This window comes from Lathyrus oleraceus, chromosome 6, assembly GCF_024323335.1.
Source record: "Lathyrus oleraceus cultivar Zhongwan6 chromosome 6, CAAS_Psat_ZW6_1.0, whole genome shotgun sequence".
NCBI classification, from domain to species: Eukaryota; Viridiplantae; Streptophyta; class Magnoliopsida; order Fabales; family Fabaceae; genus Lathyrus; species Lathyrus oleraceus.
In genome coordinates, this window is record NC_066584.1 from 320,421,050 (window position 1) to 320,439,235 (window position 18,186).

Sequence of the window (18,186 nt, forward strand, 5' to 3'; positions counted from 1 at the left end):
TTCCTAAATTCAAGGAGCTGTTATAACAGAAACTAACTGCTTGTTGTTATATAAGAAATTAACAGTAATTCAGCTGGCACAGGCGCCATCTGTGATGCCTTAATTGACAGTATCTTTGATATACCACCTTATAAACTGGAGTTTCTTGTTTGACTATGGATTTGTCAAAGACTCTCAATTTGTCTTTGAGATTGATGAAACAAGCAAATAGAGGTTTGGTGAGCACATGTGTTTTGTTCAAAGATACTATTAAACTTTTGTTCATTACTTTCTCCTTAAGAAAGGATATGTCAAGCTCCATGTGTTTTGTTCTGCCATGGAGAGTTGGACTGTGTGCCAAAGAAACTCTACTTAAATTGTCACATAGTATTTGAGGAGTCTGAAACTCAAGTTGTAGCTCCAAGAGAAGGGATTGGAGCCAGAGAATTTCAATAGATAGAATGGCAAAGCTCCTATATTCTGTTTCTGCACTGGAACGGGCAACTAAATTCTGTTTTTCCGATAACCATGACATAAGGTTTTGGCCTAGATAGATACATGCTCCTCAAATTTTATCTTCTGTCATTGGGGTCTAAGGCCCAATCAGCATCACAATACCCCGTGAGAGTGAAGGATTGAATGTGCAGGGCATGTTGAATAAGATGGTATCAGAGTCTCGCTCAAGATCTGTTGGGCCACTGCTATCAGGTTTCTATTATCGGGTCACACCATTTATATCCACACTCCAAATGTTCAGTCCCGTGCATAATGGAGTGTGTTAAAGAGTCCGATGTTGGACAATATATGACCTGAATATATGTTTATACGTGGGGGCGCTCCTCGCCTTAAAAACTGGTTTTGTAAGGTTAAGTTAGGCTCAACCACAATTCTTAATATGGTATCAAGAGCCTCTCGATCGTGCCACCCACCATTTATTCAACGTGCCAAGCTCTATATTGTTGGACGTGAGGGAGTGCATTGGAAAAACTAAGACCCACATATCAACAATTCGGGCCACCCACCGCATATAACCACGCCCAATGTCCAATAGTGCTGGGCGTGAGAGGGTGTATGAGAAAGAGACAAGTCCCACACTGATTAAAGATAGAGCCCAAAAAAAGTTTATTAAGGGCGACATCCCTCACTTTACAAGCCGATTTTCCAGCACACCCCATCACACCTATAGCATTATTGGGCATGGTACGTGGAATAAATGGTTGGTGGCTCGATCGATAGGCTCTTGATACTGGATTAAGCATTGTTGTTGAACCTAACTCAACCTAAATATACTCTTTGGTTTTCCATTACCAACTTTCACTTGGAAACTCCTCCGACTCAAATATCGTGAGTTATAAAACTCAATAACATAAAATATTAAAAATATTTCAAATGTTCCAATCATGCTTGGTATGTTATGATCATAATCATCACATTATGTCATAACAAATATACTATATATGTAGCCACTGATGTAATACAAAGTTATATTATATTAAGTCTTTACTCAAGTAATCCATTTTGATGTACTCGTAAGTCTATCATGTTTAGTCCTGTATACCAGTCCTTCCAAACTCGAGTAATCCGGTAGAACTTGGTTTATATGTAAAGTTAGTCCTCAGACTACAAGCCGTGTCCCACTTGGACTCCCTTACATGTAACCTTCTTCAGAAGGAGTCGGAGAATCTCCTTTGGTCTTAAGGGATCCTAACATATCTCACCTTAGATTAAATATATTATACCTGTTTGCTGTAAAAATATTTCAGACCAAGTTCTCTCAGGTTTTAGTATGCCCTCAGTGAGAGATTTAAGATTGAGCAATAGAAAACAGAAAAAAACTATTACTCCAACTCTTTACCAACAACCTTTGAAGTAGAGCTCTCTTTTACGATATTTTTTGCTCATGGAATTGATAGCTGTGAATTTTTTACGACTTGGTCAGCTCTTTTCTTTTTGTTAAGATTCCCACATCAGATTATATGGCCTGAGCATAAGTGGGGGAAATTCCTATCTTATAAGTCGGTTTTGTAGGGTTGAGTTAGACTCAATCACATTTCGTAACACTTAGCGTGCAATAAAATAGGACCAGGAAGTTTGAAGAGAATCAAGAGGGAAGTTGGCCCATATGGCTGGCTCTAAGATAGGAGAGAGGGAGAATATAGAGGTGAGAAAGTTACTAGAGGATATTTAGAGTATGGGGATCTCTTGAATACCATGTTACCTTACTCAGTTTTAGTCTTTATCATTTACTTTAATACTTTGTTTGGATATGAATAGAAAGTGTAAGGATTGAAAGTTTAATGGATGAAAGTGAGTGGAAAGTAGAGTGAAGTTTTGGTTGTTTGATAGAAGTGAAAGTGGAAGGAAAGTAAGAGAAAAGAATGTGAGATATTTAATAAATGACACAAATATCTATATATGTACTCATTTATTTACTACATATCAATAAAATATTTTTAAAAACAGGGACATTATTGTCTTTTCAACACCATTGCTTGTCTTTATGTGACTATCCTCTCATATTTGTGTGGAAACAAAAAATGACACGGGACCCACCAAAAGTCATCAATCCTCTCACTTTTAGTGTTGTTACGAACGGATGATGATTCTAGAAAAAAGAGCTTTCCATCCTGGCTCAATATTTCCTTCCACAATCAGTGCAAACAAACACACCCTAAGTCTACCCACTGTTACTGCTTACATACTGGTATCGTTATTCACCTAGGAATGAGACAATGTATTTACCCCTACCGAGTGCTCTAATTCACCTTGTTGATGTGTGCATAATATTTTCCTTTTTCTCTATAGATTTGTGAGTATTGTGCAATTATACTATTATGTTACTTCTCAGATGTATGACAACAAGACGAGACAATCCAGATAGTGCACTTTGGAGGTTAGCAGTTGAAGCATTCAATCGGGTTCTTGTTGACTATGTAACCAAATCAACAAAAGGTGGTCCACAGTCGGGCATTACAAAACCTGTCAGAACACGAATATGGAAAGAAATTGCTGATGTTTATGAAATATTCCTTGTTGGATACTGTGGACGAGCTCTTTCTTCAAATTCTCTCTCAGCAGTGGCGTTAGAGGCTGATGAGTCCCTTGAGATGACTATCTTGGAAACTCTTGGTGACACTGTCCTCAAATTGCCAATTGACACCCCTGCGGATGTAAGTTTTTCACCAATAATATTGTTAATTATGATTGGTACACAATATAGTTAGCATGAGCATACACTTCAAATGCATTACTGGTAGGTATTATTAAATTGAAAAAGACTTGGTAGATGTAGGCATTAAATTCAAAAAGGCTTGGTAGATGTAGGCATTTGTTGGTATGTGTCTAGTTTAGACCCGGAATTGATCAAAATTGATCTGGCTGCAGGAAGTAAAAAAGTCCTGATTTACCATGACATTTTTCACGGTTATGAATTATGTCATCATATTCTCATGCCAAATGCCAGCATGTAAGGTACTTTAGCATTCCAATACCTAGTACACTTTGGTACTTATCCAGACATGGATCTGTACATGCAACTACAGGTCAGTTATGTAGATCTGTCTACACTGTCAATAGTTTTCAACTTACTGTTAGGAGGGTGTACATTATGAAGGATGATAAGAGGATTGAGGAACCAACCCAACTAATAATGGAGGCAAAGAAGAAATTCCGCCATAAAAATAACAGATGCTTGCGCGGAAGAGGGAGAGGTAGGGGGAAGAAATCAAGAAAAGGGAGTATATATGTTGAGAAAGAGAGATAAATGTGAATTTGAGGATCTTAGCGAGTAGGACATTAATGAACAAGGATTTGGGCAGGTTTTCTCTTTAATGACCTGTGGTATCAAACTTTAATGGTTTTGTGTAATCATAGAGGATTACTTCTGTTTTAAGGAGCTGGTCTAGATTGTTCCACAAATGAATGTCAGTTTCTATAGGGTTCCCCAATCACTTATCCATACCCTCAAAATAAATATGAAATTTTTTAACTTTAGTTTATATCGTATATTTATATATAGTTATACTTATATGCATTCATACATATATAATATAACTGTACAACAGGTGAATCGTGAATAATACTTGTCTGCAAGTTTTAAACTTTTTATTCAATATCAGTTCATTTATCCTTCAAAATGATAATATATGTTAGCAGTTCAAAATTTTACGCCCATCTAAGAGTTTCATTGCTCACATTTCAAAGTTTTACTACGGTTATGATTTAAAATGTGGTTTTAATGAAATTTGAAATGAACCTCTGTCATCAATCATAAAGCTGCAAAGATGTGTAAAAATTGATAAAAACAATAAATTCTTCAGAACTTTTAAAACAACCAATAAGTTTTAGTTTTGTTTCTTACAGCCCCTGTTCCAATTTATAAGACCTTTTGATACACATATTAAAAAAAGTCGGTAGTGTAATTAATGTGTAAAATTCGTTTGTCACAGTTACTAAATTATCCTCTATGTACATATGCATTCAATGCTGATTTTTCATATTCCAAGACAAATCAGTAGTACTAATAAGAGATACATTTGAAAAAATAAATAATAAATGTATGTAGAAATTTGTTAAGGGTCTTATATTTAAGGACAAACAAATGTTCTAAATAGCTATTAGAATTAGGTACTGAGGGAGCATAAAATCTGACTTCCTCCTCTACAGTGGTTAGCTTAAGTTATCACTGTTTAGGAAAAGTAATATGTAAACTATTGAATATTGATTATTAAGAGTTTTTTAATTTTGTTGTCAGAGTTACTCTATTTCTGAACGACATCCCAACCCTTATTATACATGACTTTGTTGTGAGTAATTATTTTGTTATTGATATCATATTTCATGCTATTGGTGTTTGTTCTTTATGCTGCTAAACTCACCTGACTGAATGGACTTGTTTTGAGCTTTTCTTGCCCTTCATATTATATAGCCCAATGAAAATGCCATTAGCTTATTGTTTCAGTGCAAAATTTGCTTTTACCATCTAATGGGGTGTGTGTTTTCAGGTTGTGGAGCGGCTGGTCTCCACGTTGGACCGTTGTGCATCACGCACATGCTCTTTACCTGTTGAGACTGTAGAGCTGATGCCTCCACACTGCAGCAGATTTTCCTTGACTTGTTTGCAGAAGTTATTTTCTTTGAGCAGGTGCCATCCTTTTACCATTCATATTAATAAATGTTTAGTTTCTAATATCTGAGCTTTTAGCATTTTTTACTGGATTGCAATTAACTTGGGGAAGCACTAAATTATCTTATATGAGATAGTGTCGATGACATGGTCTTGGGTGCTTCTGCAGTCTAATTTTTGTGTGCATTGTATACAGTTGCCTGTTTGGTCTGGAAATTAATTTCTAATGCACCTTTATTTATGTACTTTCATCAGAAAAGAAATCTTCTAAATCCAATTTTTGTATATTTTATTCATATTCCTCTTGGTTTATTATAGGTTCCTGGTTAGTAATTTAAGTAACACCATTGGAGACCATAATAGAGGCCTCGTTCTATTAACGAACTTTTCATTGACGACATTTGATCAACTCACCCTGGCTAAAAATCTGACTATACTGTCCATTGCAGATTTTCTCTCTACTTTTTGTTTTTTTTACTCTGGTTTTAACCAGCTTTGATATGAAGTCCTTGTTTCCTTCTCTCTCTCTCTTGCTCTTCACCTTTTAGTTTTCAGTTTTCACTATATAATATATTATCTTAGTAATGCCGACCATTTTCTGTCAAAAAATGTTGACCATTTTTTATATAACGTTGTCAGTTATTCTAATGAAATCAATTGGAATATGACGAGATCTGAAGTCAGCAAAATCTCAATTATGGTGCTTATGAACAGATGTGAATACATCTTGAGCAGATTTCTGACAGATGAAAAAGGCTTGGGTGAGCTTCTTCTTTGATGAAAGAGTGTAGACATCAATAGTCTTTATTTCATCTCCCATTTTTTACAAACTTAATTATCTTCTTTTTTCCTGAAGGAGAGTATCCATTACCTAAAGCAAGACTTGAAGAAATTAATTATGTCCTCCAAGAATTGGCACGTCTTCTAATTCATCCAGACGTAGTATCCATCCTCCCTTTACACCCATGTTTGAGAACTGACCTAGTAGAGGACAAGGAGAAGCGCGGGAACCGTTCCCATCTGTTTGTGTTATTACCTTCCTTTTGTGAGCTTGTTACATCAAGGTAAAGTAAATATAAATTGGGTGAACTGTGTTTCTGGTTGTCCTAAAGTAATAATTGTTGTTTTTTTAGATTCCATAAAAAATTGTATATTTTTAGTCCTATTTTATAAAACATGTACTATATCTTTACTTCATTACTAGTCCCTCATGAGGGACTAAAGCAAATAATTCTTACATTTTTAGGGATTAAAAAGTTAAATTTTTATATAGGGATTAAAATCAAAATGTTTTTTATTTTTTTGTGATCAAAAAATTATTTAACTCATACATGTAAGTGGCTGTGCTTAATACTTGGCATGCACACCTGCATAATTCTTTCATGAGTAGATGTTACTGGGCTGGGTGGAAATGAGATTTCATAGTATTCCTTAATGTTCTATTTTTTTAAAAAGGGAACTGTTAAGAAGTGTGGTTGGGACTAACTCAACCCTACAAAACCGGGTTTGTAGAGTGAGGACTGCCCCCACTTATAAACACATGTTCAAGTCATATATTATCCGATGTGGGGGACTCTTAACACACCCCCTCACATCCAGGACTGGACATCTGGAGCGTGGAAATAAATGGTGGGTGGCTGATAACGGAAACCATAGTAGGTGGCCCACCGGATCTCAAACGAGACTCTGATACCATGTTAAGAATGTGTGGTTGGGCCTAACTCAACCCTACAAAACCGGTTGATAGAGTGAGGATTGCCCTCATTTATAAACTCATGTTCTGGCCATATATTGTCCGATGTGGGATTCTTAACACCCCCCAAAAAACTCATGTTTCTATCCTATTAAATTTTCCAATCCAAAAAACTATACATAATCTTAGAATGGATTTAACTTTCTAGCAGCAAAAAGAGATAGAATGTAAATTTTTTTAATCATATACTCCTTTCTTCTTGCTTTATGGTTTCTAAATTTGTTCTTTTGATGGACAGAGAATTAAGAATACGGGAGCTGGTGCAAGTACTGCTTCAATTAATCACCAAAGAATTGTGTCTGGAAAAGCTCAGCTTAGCATGTGAAAAATTCACATCCAGATAAGCCTAGCTTATGCAAAGCTTAGGTTTTTTATCCCCCTTTCATCTTCTTGGCTGGGATTGTAAATTTTTTTGTAGACTAGCCTAGAATCACCGAGAGATTTCCCCAGTCTACTCTTGCTATTGTGCCATAAAATATGGTTAGCTGTTTCTCAGCTCCATCAAGCACGTGCCCGTAAATAGCCTACCTGAAGTTGTTTCAGCTCAAGCACCGCAAATTTGGCGCCAAACTTGGAAAACCATAAATCGGGAAAAACAGGTGTGAAGGTTACTGAAATATGTGTGGTGGTTGAACAACCAGGTATTATAAAGACAGTAACAGTGAAAGGAGTGGAGAAACCTATTAAAATGATCCAAGTGAGCAGATGCACATCCCCCTGTATTGCCAATTTTGTTGTATCCAATTACAGTATAAATGAAGTATGAGTCTGACATTGAATCCAGGTTTCTTTAAAAAAAAGAAGTAACTTAAGTCAGAGCTTTCTCGTGGTGTTTTTAAATATACCAACCGTTCTTGCTACTTGCAATGGTCAAAGTTATGTAAAATACAGGTTTGGTTTTCGACTGACATTGCAATACCGAATTATTATTGAATTACAAGATGTTATGGTAAGAAATAGACTGATAATTAGAATCCCATTTCCGTTTGAGATTGCAACTTTTGTGAAAATTCTTGTATGATGGCTATACTAATACTCGTATATTTTGAGTATTATTGCTGCCATTTTCGTTCTCAAATTCATTGTTTCAAAAACTATCCTTGAATTATGATGAATTATGATGGTTAGACAATAATACAGTAATTTTAGAAATGCAATAGCGTAGTCCAATGATTAACTGACTAAAGCATGTCCGCAAGTCTCTTTATACAATATTGTTATTAATACTGTGCGTGCAATGAATATATGTCGTAGTTAGAGGATTGATTACTTCTTAGAGCATAAAAATCGGTTACTTGTTTTTTGCATTCTTTCAAGTAAAACTATGTTACCTTTTTGCGTACTTTCAAATTATTTTAAGACATGTTTTAATGAGTGTTTTTGCATGTTTGTCTGACCAATTTATTTTAATTTATCTCTACATATTTTGTATGACAATGAACCTCAATCAACCTAACATGTCTAATTTTATGCAAAATGATGGAAGTCTTCCTAGTATTCTAACTTAACAAAAAAAACTCATTTTGAAAGTGCACCTCTTATCCTAAATTCACATCATAAATCGATTTTTAAAAACTCATTTTATCTTAAATTTACAAAATGACCCGTATTTTCAAAATTACTTGTATCATATACTATCTTATTCATATCAATATCAATACTACAATATGCCTCATGTGGTTCAAATGGTTAGTAGTGGTGTACAATCAAATGATCAAGAACATGAAACGCCATAATTTTGCACCCAAGATAGCATAGAAAGTATTAACTTTGGTGAAGAAGTTGCATATGCATTGGTTGTGAATACGCCTAAATATAGGTTCTAACAAAAAGAGGATGAAATTTTCATTCAATAAGCTTACTGTTTCAAAGAATTCAATTGTTGGAGTTGATAAAAAAAGAAGATAATTTTTTGAAGAGAATTGGTGAAGCTTTTAACAAGTATCATGATATCAATTACAAAGAAGAAACCGATGACACTAAAAGGTAGATGGCGCAAAATAAATCCATGTGTTTAAAAGTTTGTTGGATGCTACAAGCAAGTTGTATCTACACAGAAAAGCGGGAGCTTTGAGAACAATATGTTGCAAGCTGCATATAAAATTTATTTTCAAGATGAAGGTGAAAGATTTACATTTGAGGCTGCATGGAGATTAGTGAAAGATGAATCTAAATAACTCGCAGGTTCAGTGAGAGTTTATGTAAAAAGAACAAAGAATTTAGCTTCAGGAGCATATTCTTCATCTTCTAAACCACTAACACCAATAAATAGTGAATATAAACCACCATCACCTACTTTGTTACGTCGTTCAAAAGGAAAATAAAAGGAACGAGAAAGAAAAATTTATGAAAATGTCTTCTACTTCCGATATAAACTATGATTCTTTGAAAGATGACTTCAAAAAAAAATTGATTTGATATCAATGAGACTATGCACATATAGAGGGTGAAAAAGTCGAAATAGAGATAAAAAAGGTTGATGCAAAGATTAAAGCTGAGAGTGTTGAGGAAGGATTAAAGATGGATGATTTGCAAATACTCTCAAAAGATTAATCAAATATGTATACAAGACAATTGCAAGTTCATGAACTATTGTGCGACATGATTAGAGAAAAATATTGAATTAATTAGTATGATTATGTATTTTGGACTTAATTAGTATTATTATATATTTTGGACTTAATTGATATGATTATGTAGTTTTAAATTTTGATTATGTTTCAAACTAGCCGTTATTCAAAGTCAAACTAGTCGTTATTCAAACTAGTCTTTATTCAAATTCAAATTAGTCGTTATTCAAATTCAAACTAGTCATTATTCACACTAGTCGTTATTCAAACTAACTGTTATTCAAAATCAAACTAGTTGTTACAAGTCTTATAAATAGTATTAACATGCACACTAAGTTTCATAGTATTTCTTTTCATTCTCTACCTCTTACATTCTCTACAATTTATTATCATCTTCTACTCAATATCAAAATTCTTTTCACATGGATCCTTCAAATCCTTCTCACATTACAAAAATATTCATGTATTATATGAATGATAATATGGATGAAGAACTTGCGAGGATGTTTATGAAAGAAAAAGTCTCGAGCTTTAAAAGGCCAGGCCTAGACGTCAAAGAAGAAATATAAAGTGGAAACGTGAAGGACATGATCGATTGTTCAATGATTATTTTTTAGAAACTCCGGTATACAACGATGAGCAGTTTCGTCGAAAGTACCGAATGCATAAACATGTGTTCCTTCGTATTGTTGAAACTCTATGTTAATACGATGAATATTTTTGAATGATGGTTGATGCAATTGATAGGTCAAGTTTTTCATCATTACATAAATGCATTGTTGTTATTTATGTGTTGGCATATGGAACATCTGTTGATAGTTTGGATGACTATTTGAGAATTGATGAAATCACAAAACTAAAATGTGTTGATAAATTTACGAGAGGAGTCATCAGCATCTTTGGGGGCACAATATTTGTGAAGGCCAGACGCTGAAGAAATTGAACGTCTAATGTGAACAGGGGAGGCACGAGGATTTCCAAGTGTGTTAGGGAGCATTGATTGTAAGCATTGAGAATTAAAAAATTGTACATTTGCATTGAAAGGGAAGTACGTTCGAGGCGATCATGGGAAACCAATTGTTATACTTGAAGCAGTGGTTTCACAAGACTTATGGATTTGGCATGCATTCTTTGGGGTATCGGGTTCAAACAACTATATTAATGTGTTAAACCAATCCAATGTCTTCAACAATGTAAAGCAAGAACAAGCTCTCGAGGTTTATTATACAATCAATCATATTGAATACAACAAGGGCTATATTATCTATCAAATGATATTTATCCTGAATGAGTCACATTTGTGAAAAGTATCCCAATGCCACAAGGAGATAAGAGAAAATTGTTTACCTAACATCAAGAAGGGACAAGAAAGGATATTGAACGAGCATTTGGAGTTCTCCAATTCCGATTTACGATCATACGTAACCCAACACGATCTTGATACTTAGACACACTCCAGCGCATAATGAATACCTGCATCATATTACACAACATGATTGTTGAAGATGAACGTGCCTCATATGGTGGAAATTTTGATTTTTCTTACCATCATTTGAGTAATGATGTGACAATATTTCTGGATTATTCTAATATTGATTTTCAACGGTTCGTACGTAAAAGATTGATGTTCGTGACAAACAAATTTATCGACAACTTCAACAAGACATGATATAACATATATGACAACATTATGGGAAGAACAATAACAACAATTAAAAATATTTTAAATATATCATCTTCTTGTATTTTATGCTAGTAATTTATTTTAACGCTTATGTTTTTCTAATATATTTTATAATAAATTATTTTTCGTGTATTATGTTTTTTATATATATATATATATATATATATATATATATATATATATATATATATATATATATATATATATATATATATATATATATATATATATATATATATATATATATATATATATATATATATATATATATTAAATGTATAATTTTTAATAGTTTTTAATATATTTGAATTAAATTGTTTTAATTATATTTTTTTATAATATAAATATGGAATAAATTGTGTAATTTGGTGAGATACATTTTAAAGTAATTTTAAAGTATTTGACGAGTTGTATGAATATTTGAAAAATGTAGTTGAACTGTTTAGAAAATGTGAAAGTATAATATATTATAGAAAATGGAGTGGATCCCATAAAGAACCTAAGTGTGGATAATGGATGTGAGTCTGCATAAAAGTTTGTGACTTTTTTTCCAAAACAAAGTTGATTATTTTTAACTTAAAAAAAACTATTACTATTTCCGTCTTATTTATAAGAAAACAATATTATTTTCACGTTTATTTAGAATGATAGATAAATGCGTTCTATTTTATTTTATTTTAATTTTAGTAATAATTTCTAATATACTTTTAATTAAATTATCATCTATTAGTAATATTAAGTAAATAATTCAGAGATAGTTTTGGAATAAAAATACTAAATATATTAAGATTCGTTGACATTTGCTTATATATAAGGCCAACAAATTTAATTTGATTTACTTATAAATAATGATAATAATAACTTGTGTCCCAATTCACATGTTAAAAAATTCACAAATAGAAAATTCGTATTAAAAAAACAATAAAAGTATTAATTATAAAATTGTATTAAATTTAAGGCACAATTTCCAATAATTATTTATTATATTTATCTCTTAACTTGTGTCCTTGGGACACAAGTTAACATTATCCTATAAATAAAGTCAAAGAAAGTATTAGTATTGTTTGAGTGAGCATTTTTGGATTTGGATTGTATAAGTTACTTTTAAATTAAAATTGAAAATAAGATTTTAAATAAAATTAAAGTTGTTAAATAATACTTATTTTTTTCTAAATTTAAAAATAATTAAAAATTAAAAATCATATATATATGAAAATACTTTATTTGATAGGTGAATGAACTAATTAACAAACTCAACTGGACTAATAAATTCTATAATCCTTCGTCCTAGTTCAATATTGCACAACAATAAAATAAAATAATATGGAAAGACTTATGAAAATGTATGTTTATGTAAAGAATTGATTTTTTTTATAATAATCTAATACTAGTATAAAGTGCATTTAGTGGGATTCGAAGATATATGTACAATTAAATGCTCCAATTTTCTTTTATAAAATTTCTTTCAACATCTTGAGTAGAAACTCATTTAATTGTGTTTTTATTCTTAATAAAAAAGTAATTTTTCTATAAGAATTTTTTTAAAATAATGCTTGGCTCTGCCTCCTTAAAAGTAGAAACTAAATCAACAAAATGCAGGCCAAACAATACCTAATTTTAATCGTGATTAGTGGATAAAATAGGAAAAAAGATGATCATTGTTTAAAAAGTAACAACAATGATTAGTTTTATTGATATATATAAAAAGTCAAAAAATAACATTGAAGAGAGTAATATTTTGAAGGAACATCTTGAAAAATGATGTTTCAAATAGAATAATTCAATTAGAATTGTATAATAAATGTGCATAATATCTAACATCGGTAAAAGTTCATTGAGACTTGTGTTCAATAAATATTTATCTTAAGAATTTAATGTGATAGTTGCTACTATAGTTAATTTCTTTTGTATTGAAAATATAATTAGATATGAATAGCTGCATCACATTATTATTAATACTTTTTTTTAAGTTGCAGCCATAATTAATGAGGAAAACAAATACTAGTACTCTTTCTGGTCACATTTATCTTCATTTCTTGCACAATCAAAATAAAATTTATCATAATAATTTTAATTATATTTGATGAGTCAACTATTAACATTAAATACTTATACATTAAATTAAAGATATTTTAATAATATAAGGAGTAATTAGTTTGAGAATTAATAAATTTTGTTTATAATAGTGATTAATATTTAAGGTCATTTTTTTTATAATAGTGATCGGAAAAAAAATAATTATTAAGATAAATTATTTATACTAATGAATCATTAACAGGCTTTTTAAAATTGTAGCTAATATAAAAAAAATTGCGAGCATTTATTTCTTAAATACATTATCTGATCACTATTATAAGAAATAAATATTTTTTATATTTATTGAATAATTAATGTATCTAATATATAATAATAATCAGATATATTATTTTATTCAATAAATTTTTAAATAATTATTTATAATAGTGAATATGAGGATGCGTAGAAACAAATAATTATCAAAACATTCTTAAAAATGATAAGAAATATGGAAAGCCACAACTATAATTTATGGAGAAAACAAATAACCGTTTAGCCGGTTTAGTTTATTTATGTTGATGAATCATTATGACATTTTTAAAAGAAAGCGAATATTGAAAATCGTGAATGTTTATTTTCGAAAAAGAATCATTAATACATTCTCAATTTATATGCAACACTTATTACATCGTTGCATCATAAATCATACATTGAGCCCACAAATACTCGCCTTAAAATTGCATAATTTTGTGTAATGCCTAAATAATTATCATGTGGATTGAGAACACAAATGACGACACAAATAAAATATACCAATTCAATTAGAGACGTGAGTCAATATTATATTTTATATAGATTCAAATGGATTACAAAGGCCAACAATCTTTTTGAGTTTATTATATTCAAAAGAGGCATGAACAAAGACTTAAAAAAATTTAAATGTAATGTAAAAATGTCATTAATAGCTAACTTTGGAACAATTAAAATTCCAATTTTGTAATGCTTTTTTGAATTATATACTAAATTAATTGTGTATAATGATCTATTTTCATAATCATCTATCGATAGAGTTTGTTAGAAGCGTTGAAAGGATCAGAGAAGATAGATGTTGTCCTATCGGAGAAAGAGAAGACGACGATGGTGAAACTTTGTATTCATTTAAGATGAGTGAAGAAAAAGTCTTGGCTGAGCAGCTGGATACGTTCAACAAATTGATTCTTGATCTTGAGAATATCTAAGTCAAGATTGATGATGAAGATCAAGCGTTGTTGTTGTTGTGTGCTTTACCTAAGTCTTAACTCACTTCAAAGAAAATCTCTTGTATGGAAGAGATTCGTTGACCTATGAAGATGTTCAATTTTCCTTGCAATATAAGGACTTGAACGAAGAAAAGGAGCATAAACCATCTCCAGTTGGCGAAGGATTGGCCTTTAAAGGAAAACTCTTGAAGAAATATTGTAGGTTTGAGAAGAAGAAGGATAAAGTTCTACATAATTCTTATGATGATAATGCTTCTGCTATTAAGTGTTATCATTGTAAGAATGAGGGTCATAAAAGAAAAGTATGTCATGATCGTCTGAACAATCATGATGGAAAAGATAATGGTAATGCAACCTTTGTGCAAGATGGTTATGAATTATCTGATGTCATGGTGGTTTCAAGAAGCGACTCTATAAAGGAGTGGGTTATTGATTCAGGTTGTACTTGACACATAACTTCAAACAAGAACGTGTTTGAGGAATTATGTGATCAAGATGGTGGATCAGTGTTGCTGGGAAACAAAAAACCCTACAAGATTGCAGGAATTGAATCTGAAAGATTCAAGCTCCATAATGTCGAGTATGTACCTGATCTTAAGAGGAATTTGATTTCTCTTGGTGAATTAGACAAGAAAAGATATGTTTCAAAGGAGAGCAAAGTATCATAAGGGTAATGAAGAGGTAAATGGAAGTATTGAGAGACGTGTAGAAACAAGGCTTGTATACCTTTGAGGATAAGGTTATAAGTGGTTCAACATATGCGACATCTATAAAACCCGTCTCGAAGACTAAGGTATGGCATAAGAACTTGGCCATGTCAGTTAAAGAGGCTTGGTCGAATTATCGAAACAAAATCTATTGTGTGGTTACAAGGTCGAAAAACTAGAGTTTTATGAACCGTGTGTATTTGGTAAATCTTGTAGAATGAAGTTTAACTAAGGTAAACAAATAACACATGGATCCCTTTATTACATTCATGTCGATCTTTGGGGGCATGCAAGGAATCCTTCACACTCAGGTGCAAAGTATTTTCTATCCATATTTGATGATTATTCCAGAAAGTTATGGGTATTCATTCAGAAAGCTAAGGATGAAACTTTTAAAAACTTCAAAAGTTTAAAGACCCTGGTCGAAAACCAAATTGGTTGGAAGGTCAAGAGGTCGAGGACCGACAATGGTCTTGAATTTTACAACGAGGCTTTCGACAGCTACTGTGTTGCGTCAGGTATTGCAAGGCACAAAACAATGATAGGAACTTCCTAACAAAATGGTTTGGGTGAAAGGTTCAATGAACCATTCTGGAAAGGGTTAGATGCATGTTGGTTCATGCTGGATTGAAGAAGGTGTTATGAGCCAAGGTTGTTACAACTGCAACATACTTGATAAATAGGTGTCTTTCGACTTCCTTGGGGATAAAGACACCTGAAGAAATCTGGTCGAAACATCCACCTAATCTCGACAGACTTACAATATTTGGATGCTTAGCCTATGCTCACATTAGGCAAGACAAGGTCGAACCTAGAGCCTTGAGATGTATCTTTCTTGGATACCCTGAAGGAGTCAAAGCTTATAGGTTGTGGTGCCTAGAGCCATGTCACATGAGGTGTATCACAAGTCGAGATATAGTTTTCAATAAAGCATAAATGGAATTCAATAAAACTAACGACGTTGGTCAAAGTACCAAGATATCTGAAGAAGAGATAGAACAGGAAGAGATTCCTACTGAGGTGAAGCATGTTGATACTGAATTGCATAATCCATATGAAGTCGAAGAAGAAGTAGAAGTTGTTGTCAAAGATGAGGAGACTGATAATGACTACATGTTGGCAAGAGACAGGTTGAGAAAAGTCATCAAGCCACCTCAGAGACTTGGTTATGCAAATCTCATAGCATTTTCCTTAATCTCTTCAAGTGAGGTCCTTGATGAAGAACCTAGAGATTACAAAGAAAATGTGAAGAGTCGAAACAAGACTGAATGGATGAAAGATATGAATGATGAGATAAAATCTCTTTATGATAATAACACTTTGGAGTTGATCGAGAAACCTGAAGGGTCCAGGTTAGTCAACTGTAAGTGGATCTTTAAGGTTAATGAAGGAATCAAAAGAGTACTGTCGAAGCGATTTAAGGCAAGACTGGTTGTTAGGGGGTTCACTCAGAAAGAATGGGTCGACTTTAATGATGTGTTCTCACATGTTGTAAAGCATAGATCCATTAGAATGTTGTTATCTATGGCGGAAAAGTTTGACCTAGAACTTGAACAAATGGATGTGAAGATATATTTCCTGTATGGTGATCTAGATGAAACAATCTTAATGAGGCAACCTGAATGGTATGCAGAAAAGGGAAATGAAGATTATGTGTGCAAGATGAATAGGTATTTGTATGGCTTGAAATAATATCCTCGACAATGGAATAGAAGTTTCGAAAATTTTATGACGCACATAAGTTTCACCAGGAGCCAATTCGACCTGGAAATTCACTTGTTATTTTGTTGCTTTATGTAGATGACATCCTCATAGCAAGAAATAATGTCGAAGATGTTATGAAGGTGAAAGTTGAACTCGATAAGGAGTTCAATATGAAAGATCTGGGAGCTGCCTCCAAAATTCTTGGGATTGACATCCAGAGAGATACAAAGAAGTCAAGATTATGCTTCTCTCAAGAGACATACCTGAAGAAGACTCTCAACAAGTTTGGTATGTCGAATTCAAATCCTATTCTAACACCGACTAATCCTCAGTACAAGTTGAGTACGACTCAAAGTCCTAGTACTGAAGTTGAAAGAGCCTAAATGAATAACATTCCATATGCTAGTATAATATGTTCTTTGATGTATAATATGGTATGTACGAGGCCAAACATAGCCTACAGAGTGAGCCTTGTAAGCAGGTATATGACCAATCCTGAGAAGGTGCACTGGAAATCATTAAAGTGGATTCTAAGGTACATAAATGGGTATATGAATATAGTACTTATTTATGGTGGAGCCTTTGGTGATGATAGCAAAGTTGAAATTGAAGGATTTATCGACTCTGATTATGCAGGTTGTATGGATTCTAGAAAATCTATTTATGGATATGTGTTCACTATGTTTGACACAACAATTAGTTGGAAAGCGACACTTCAGAAGGTTGTTTCCTTGTCAATTTGCAAGCTTTTCCATTGTATGCAGTTGATAAAACTGCATGAAGAAAGCTAGTTTGTTCCATTGATGTTGTATAGTTTATTTAAAGGTGAAGATTTATGAGATTTTGGATCGAACTCTAGTCTCAACAAGGATAACTTGATATTTTGACAGGAGTTGTGCATGTTATTGTCGAAGTTTATTCAAGCATGTTATCGAAATATGTTAATTGTTGATATTCACTTGTAATCTTTAAACCATAAATGATAAAGTGAATATTAAAACAATTTTAACCAATTCTAATTTCCTTTTTCTTTCCTCTTCTCTCTCTTTTGTAAAATCTAATAGGATTTCTTGTGTTTGTTCAAGAAACTCAATCTTTATCTCATATTTTGGTTTGTTCTTGAAATGGATAATGTTATTTAGTTATGTATGTGCAAGTATACAAACTCAAATTATTAGCAAGTGATAAAAAAAGTATCAATCTCACAAGTATTGTATTAAATACTTTGGTATTCAAGAATTTGTAAAGTAATGCATGAGATATGATAACAAATAATATAGTGTTTCACATGGATTCAATTTTGGAATTTAGAGAGAAGTAACAAATAGTTGTCACAAAGTGAGAGAGTATGTTTGACAATGATCCATTTTATCATCTAATATTTGTATA

The 18,186-nt window shown here is 32.3% G+C and overlaps 1 protein-coding gene across 1 annotated transcript in view; it reads left to right on the plus strand.

The window, feature by feature from the left end:
- LOC127097391 (uncharacterized) overlaps positions 1-7,855 on the plus strand; it is a 45,751-nt gene extending 37,896 nt beyond the window's left edge. The window contains exons 40-44 of the mRNA XM_051035886.1: positions 2,828-3,149; positions 4,983-5,122; positions 5,744-5,865; positions 5,961-6,168; positions 7,096-7,855. Of these exons, the coding sequence (XP_050891843.1) occupies positions 2,828-3,149; positions 4,983-5,122; positions 5,744-5,865; positions 5,961-6,168; positions 7,096-7,201 (898 nt within the window). The 3' untranslated portion in view covers positions 7,202-7,855. The remainder of the gene's footprint in view (positions 1-2,827; positions 3,150-4,982; positions 5,123-5,743; positions 5,866-5,960; positions 6,169-7,095) is intronic.
- The last annotated feature ends 10,331 nt before the right edge of the window (positions 7,856-18,186 follow it).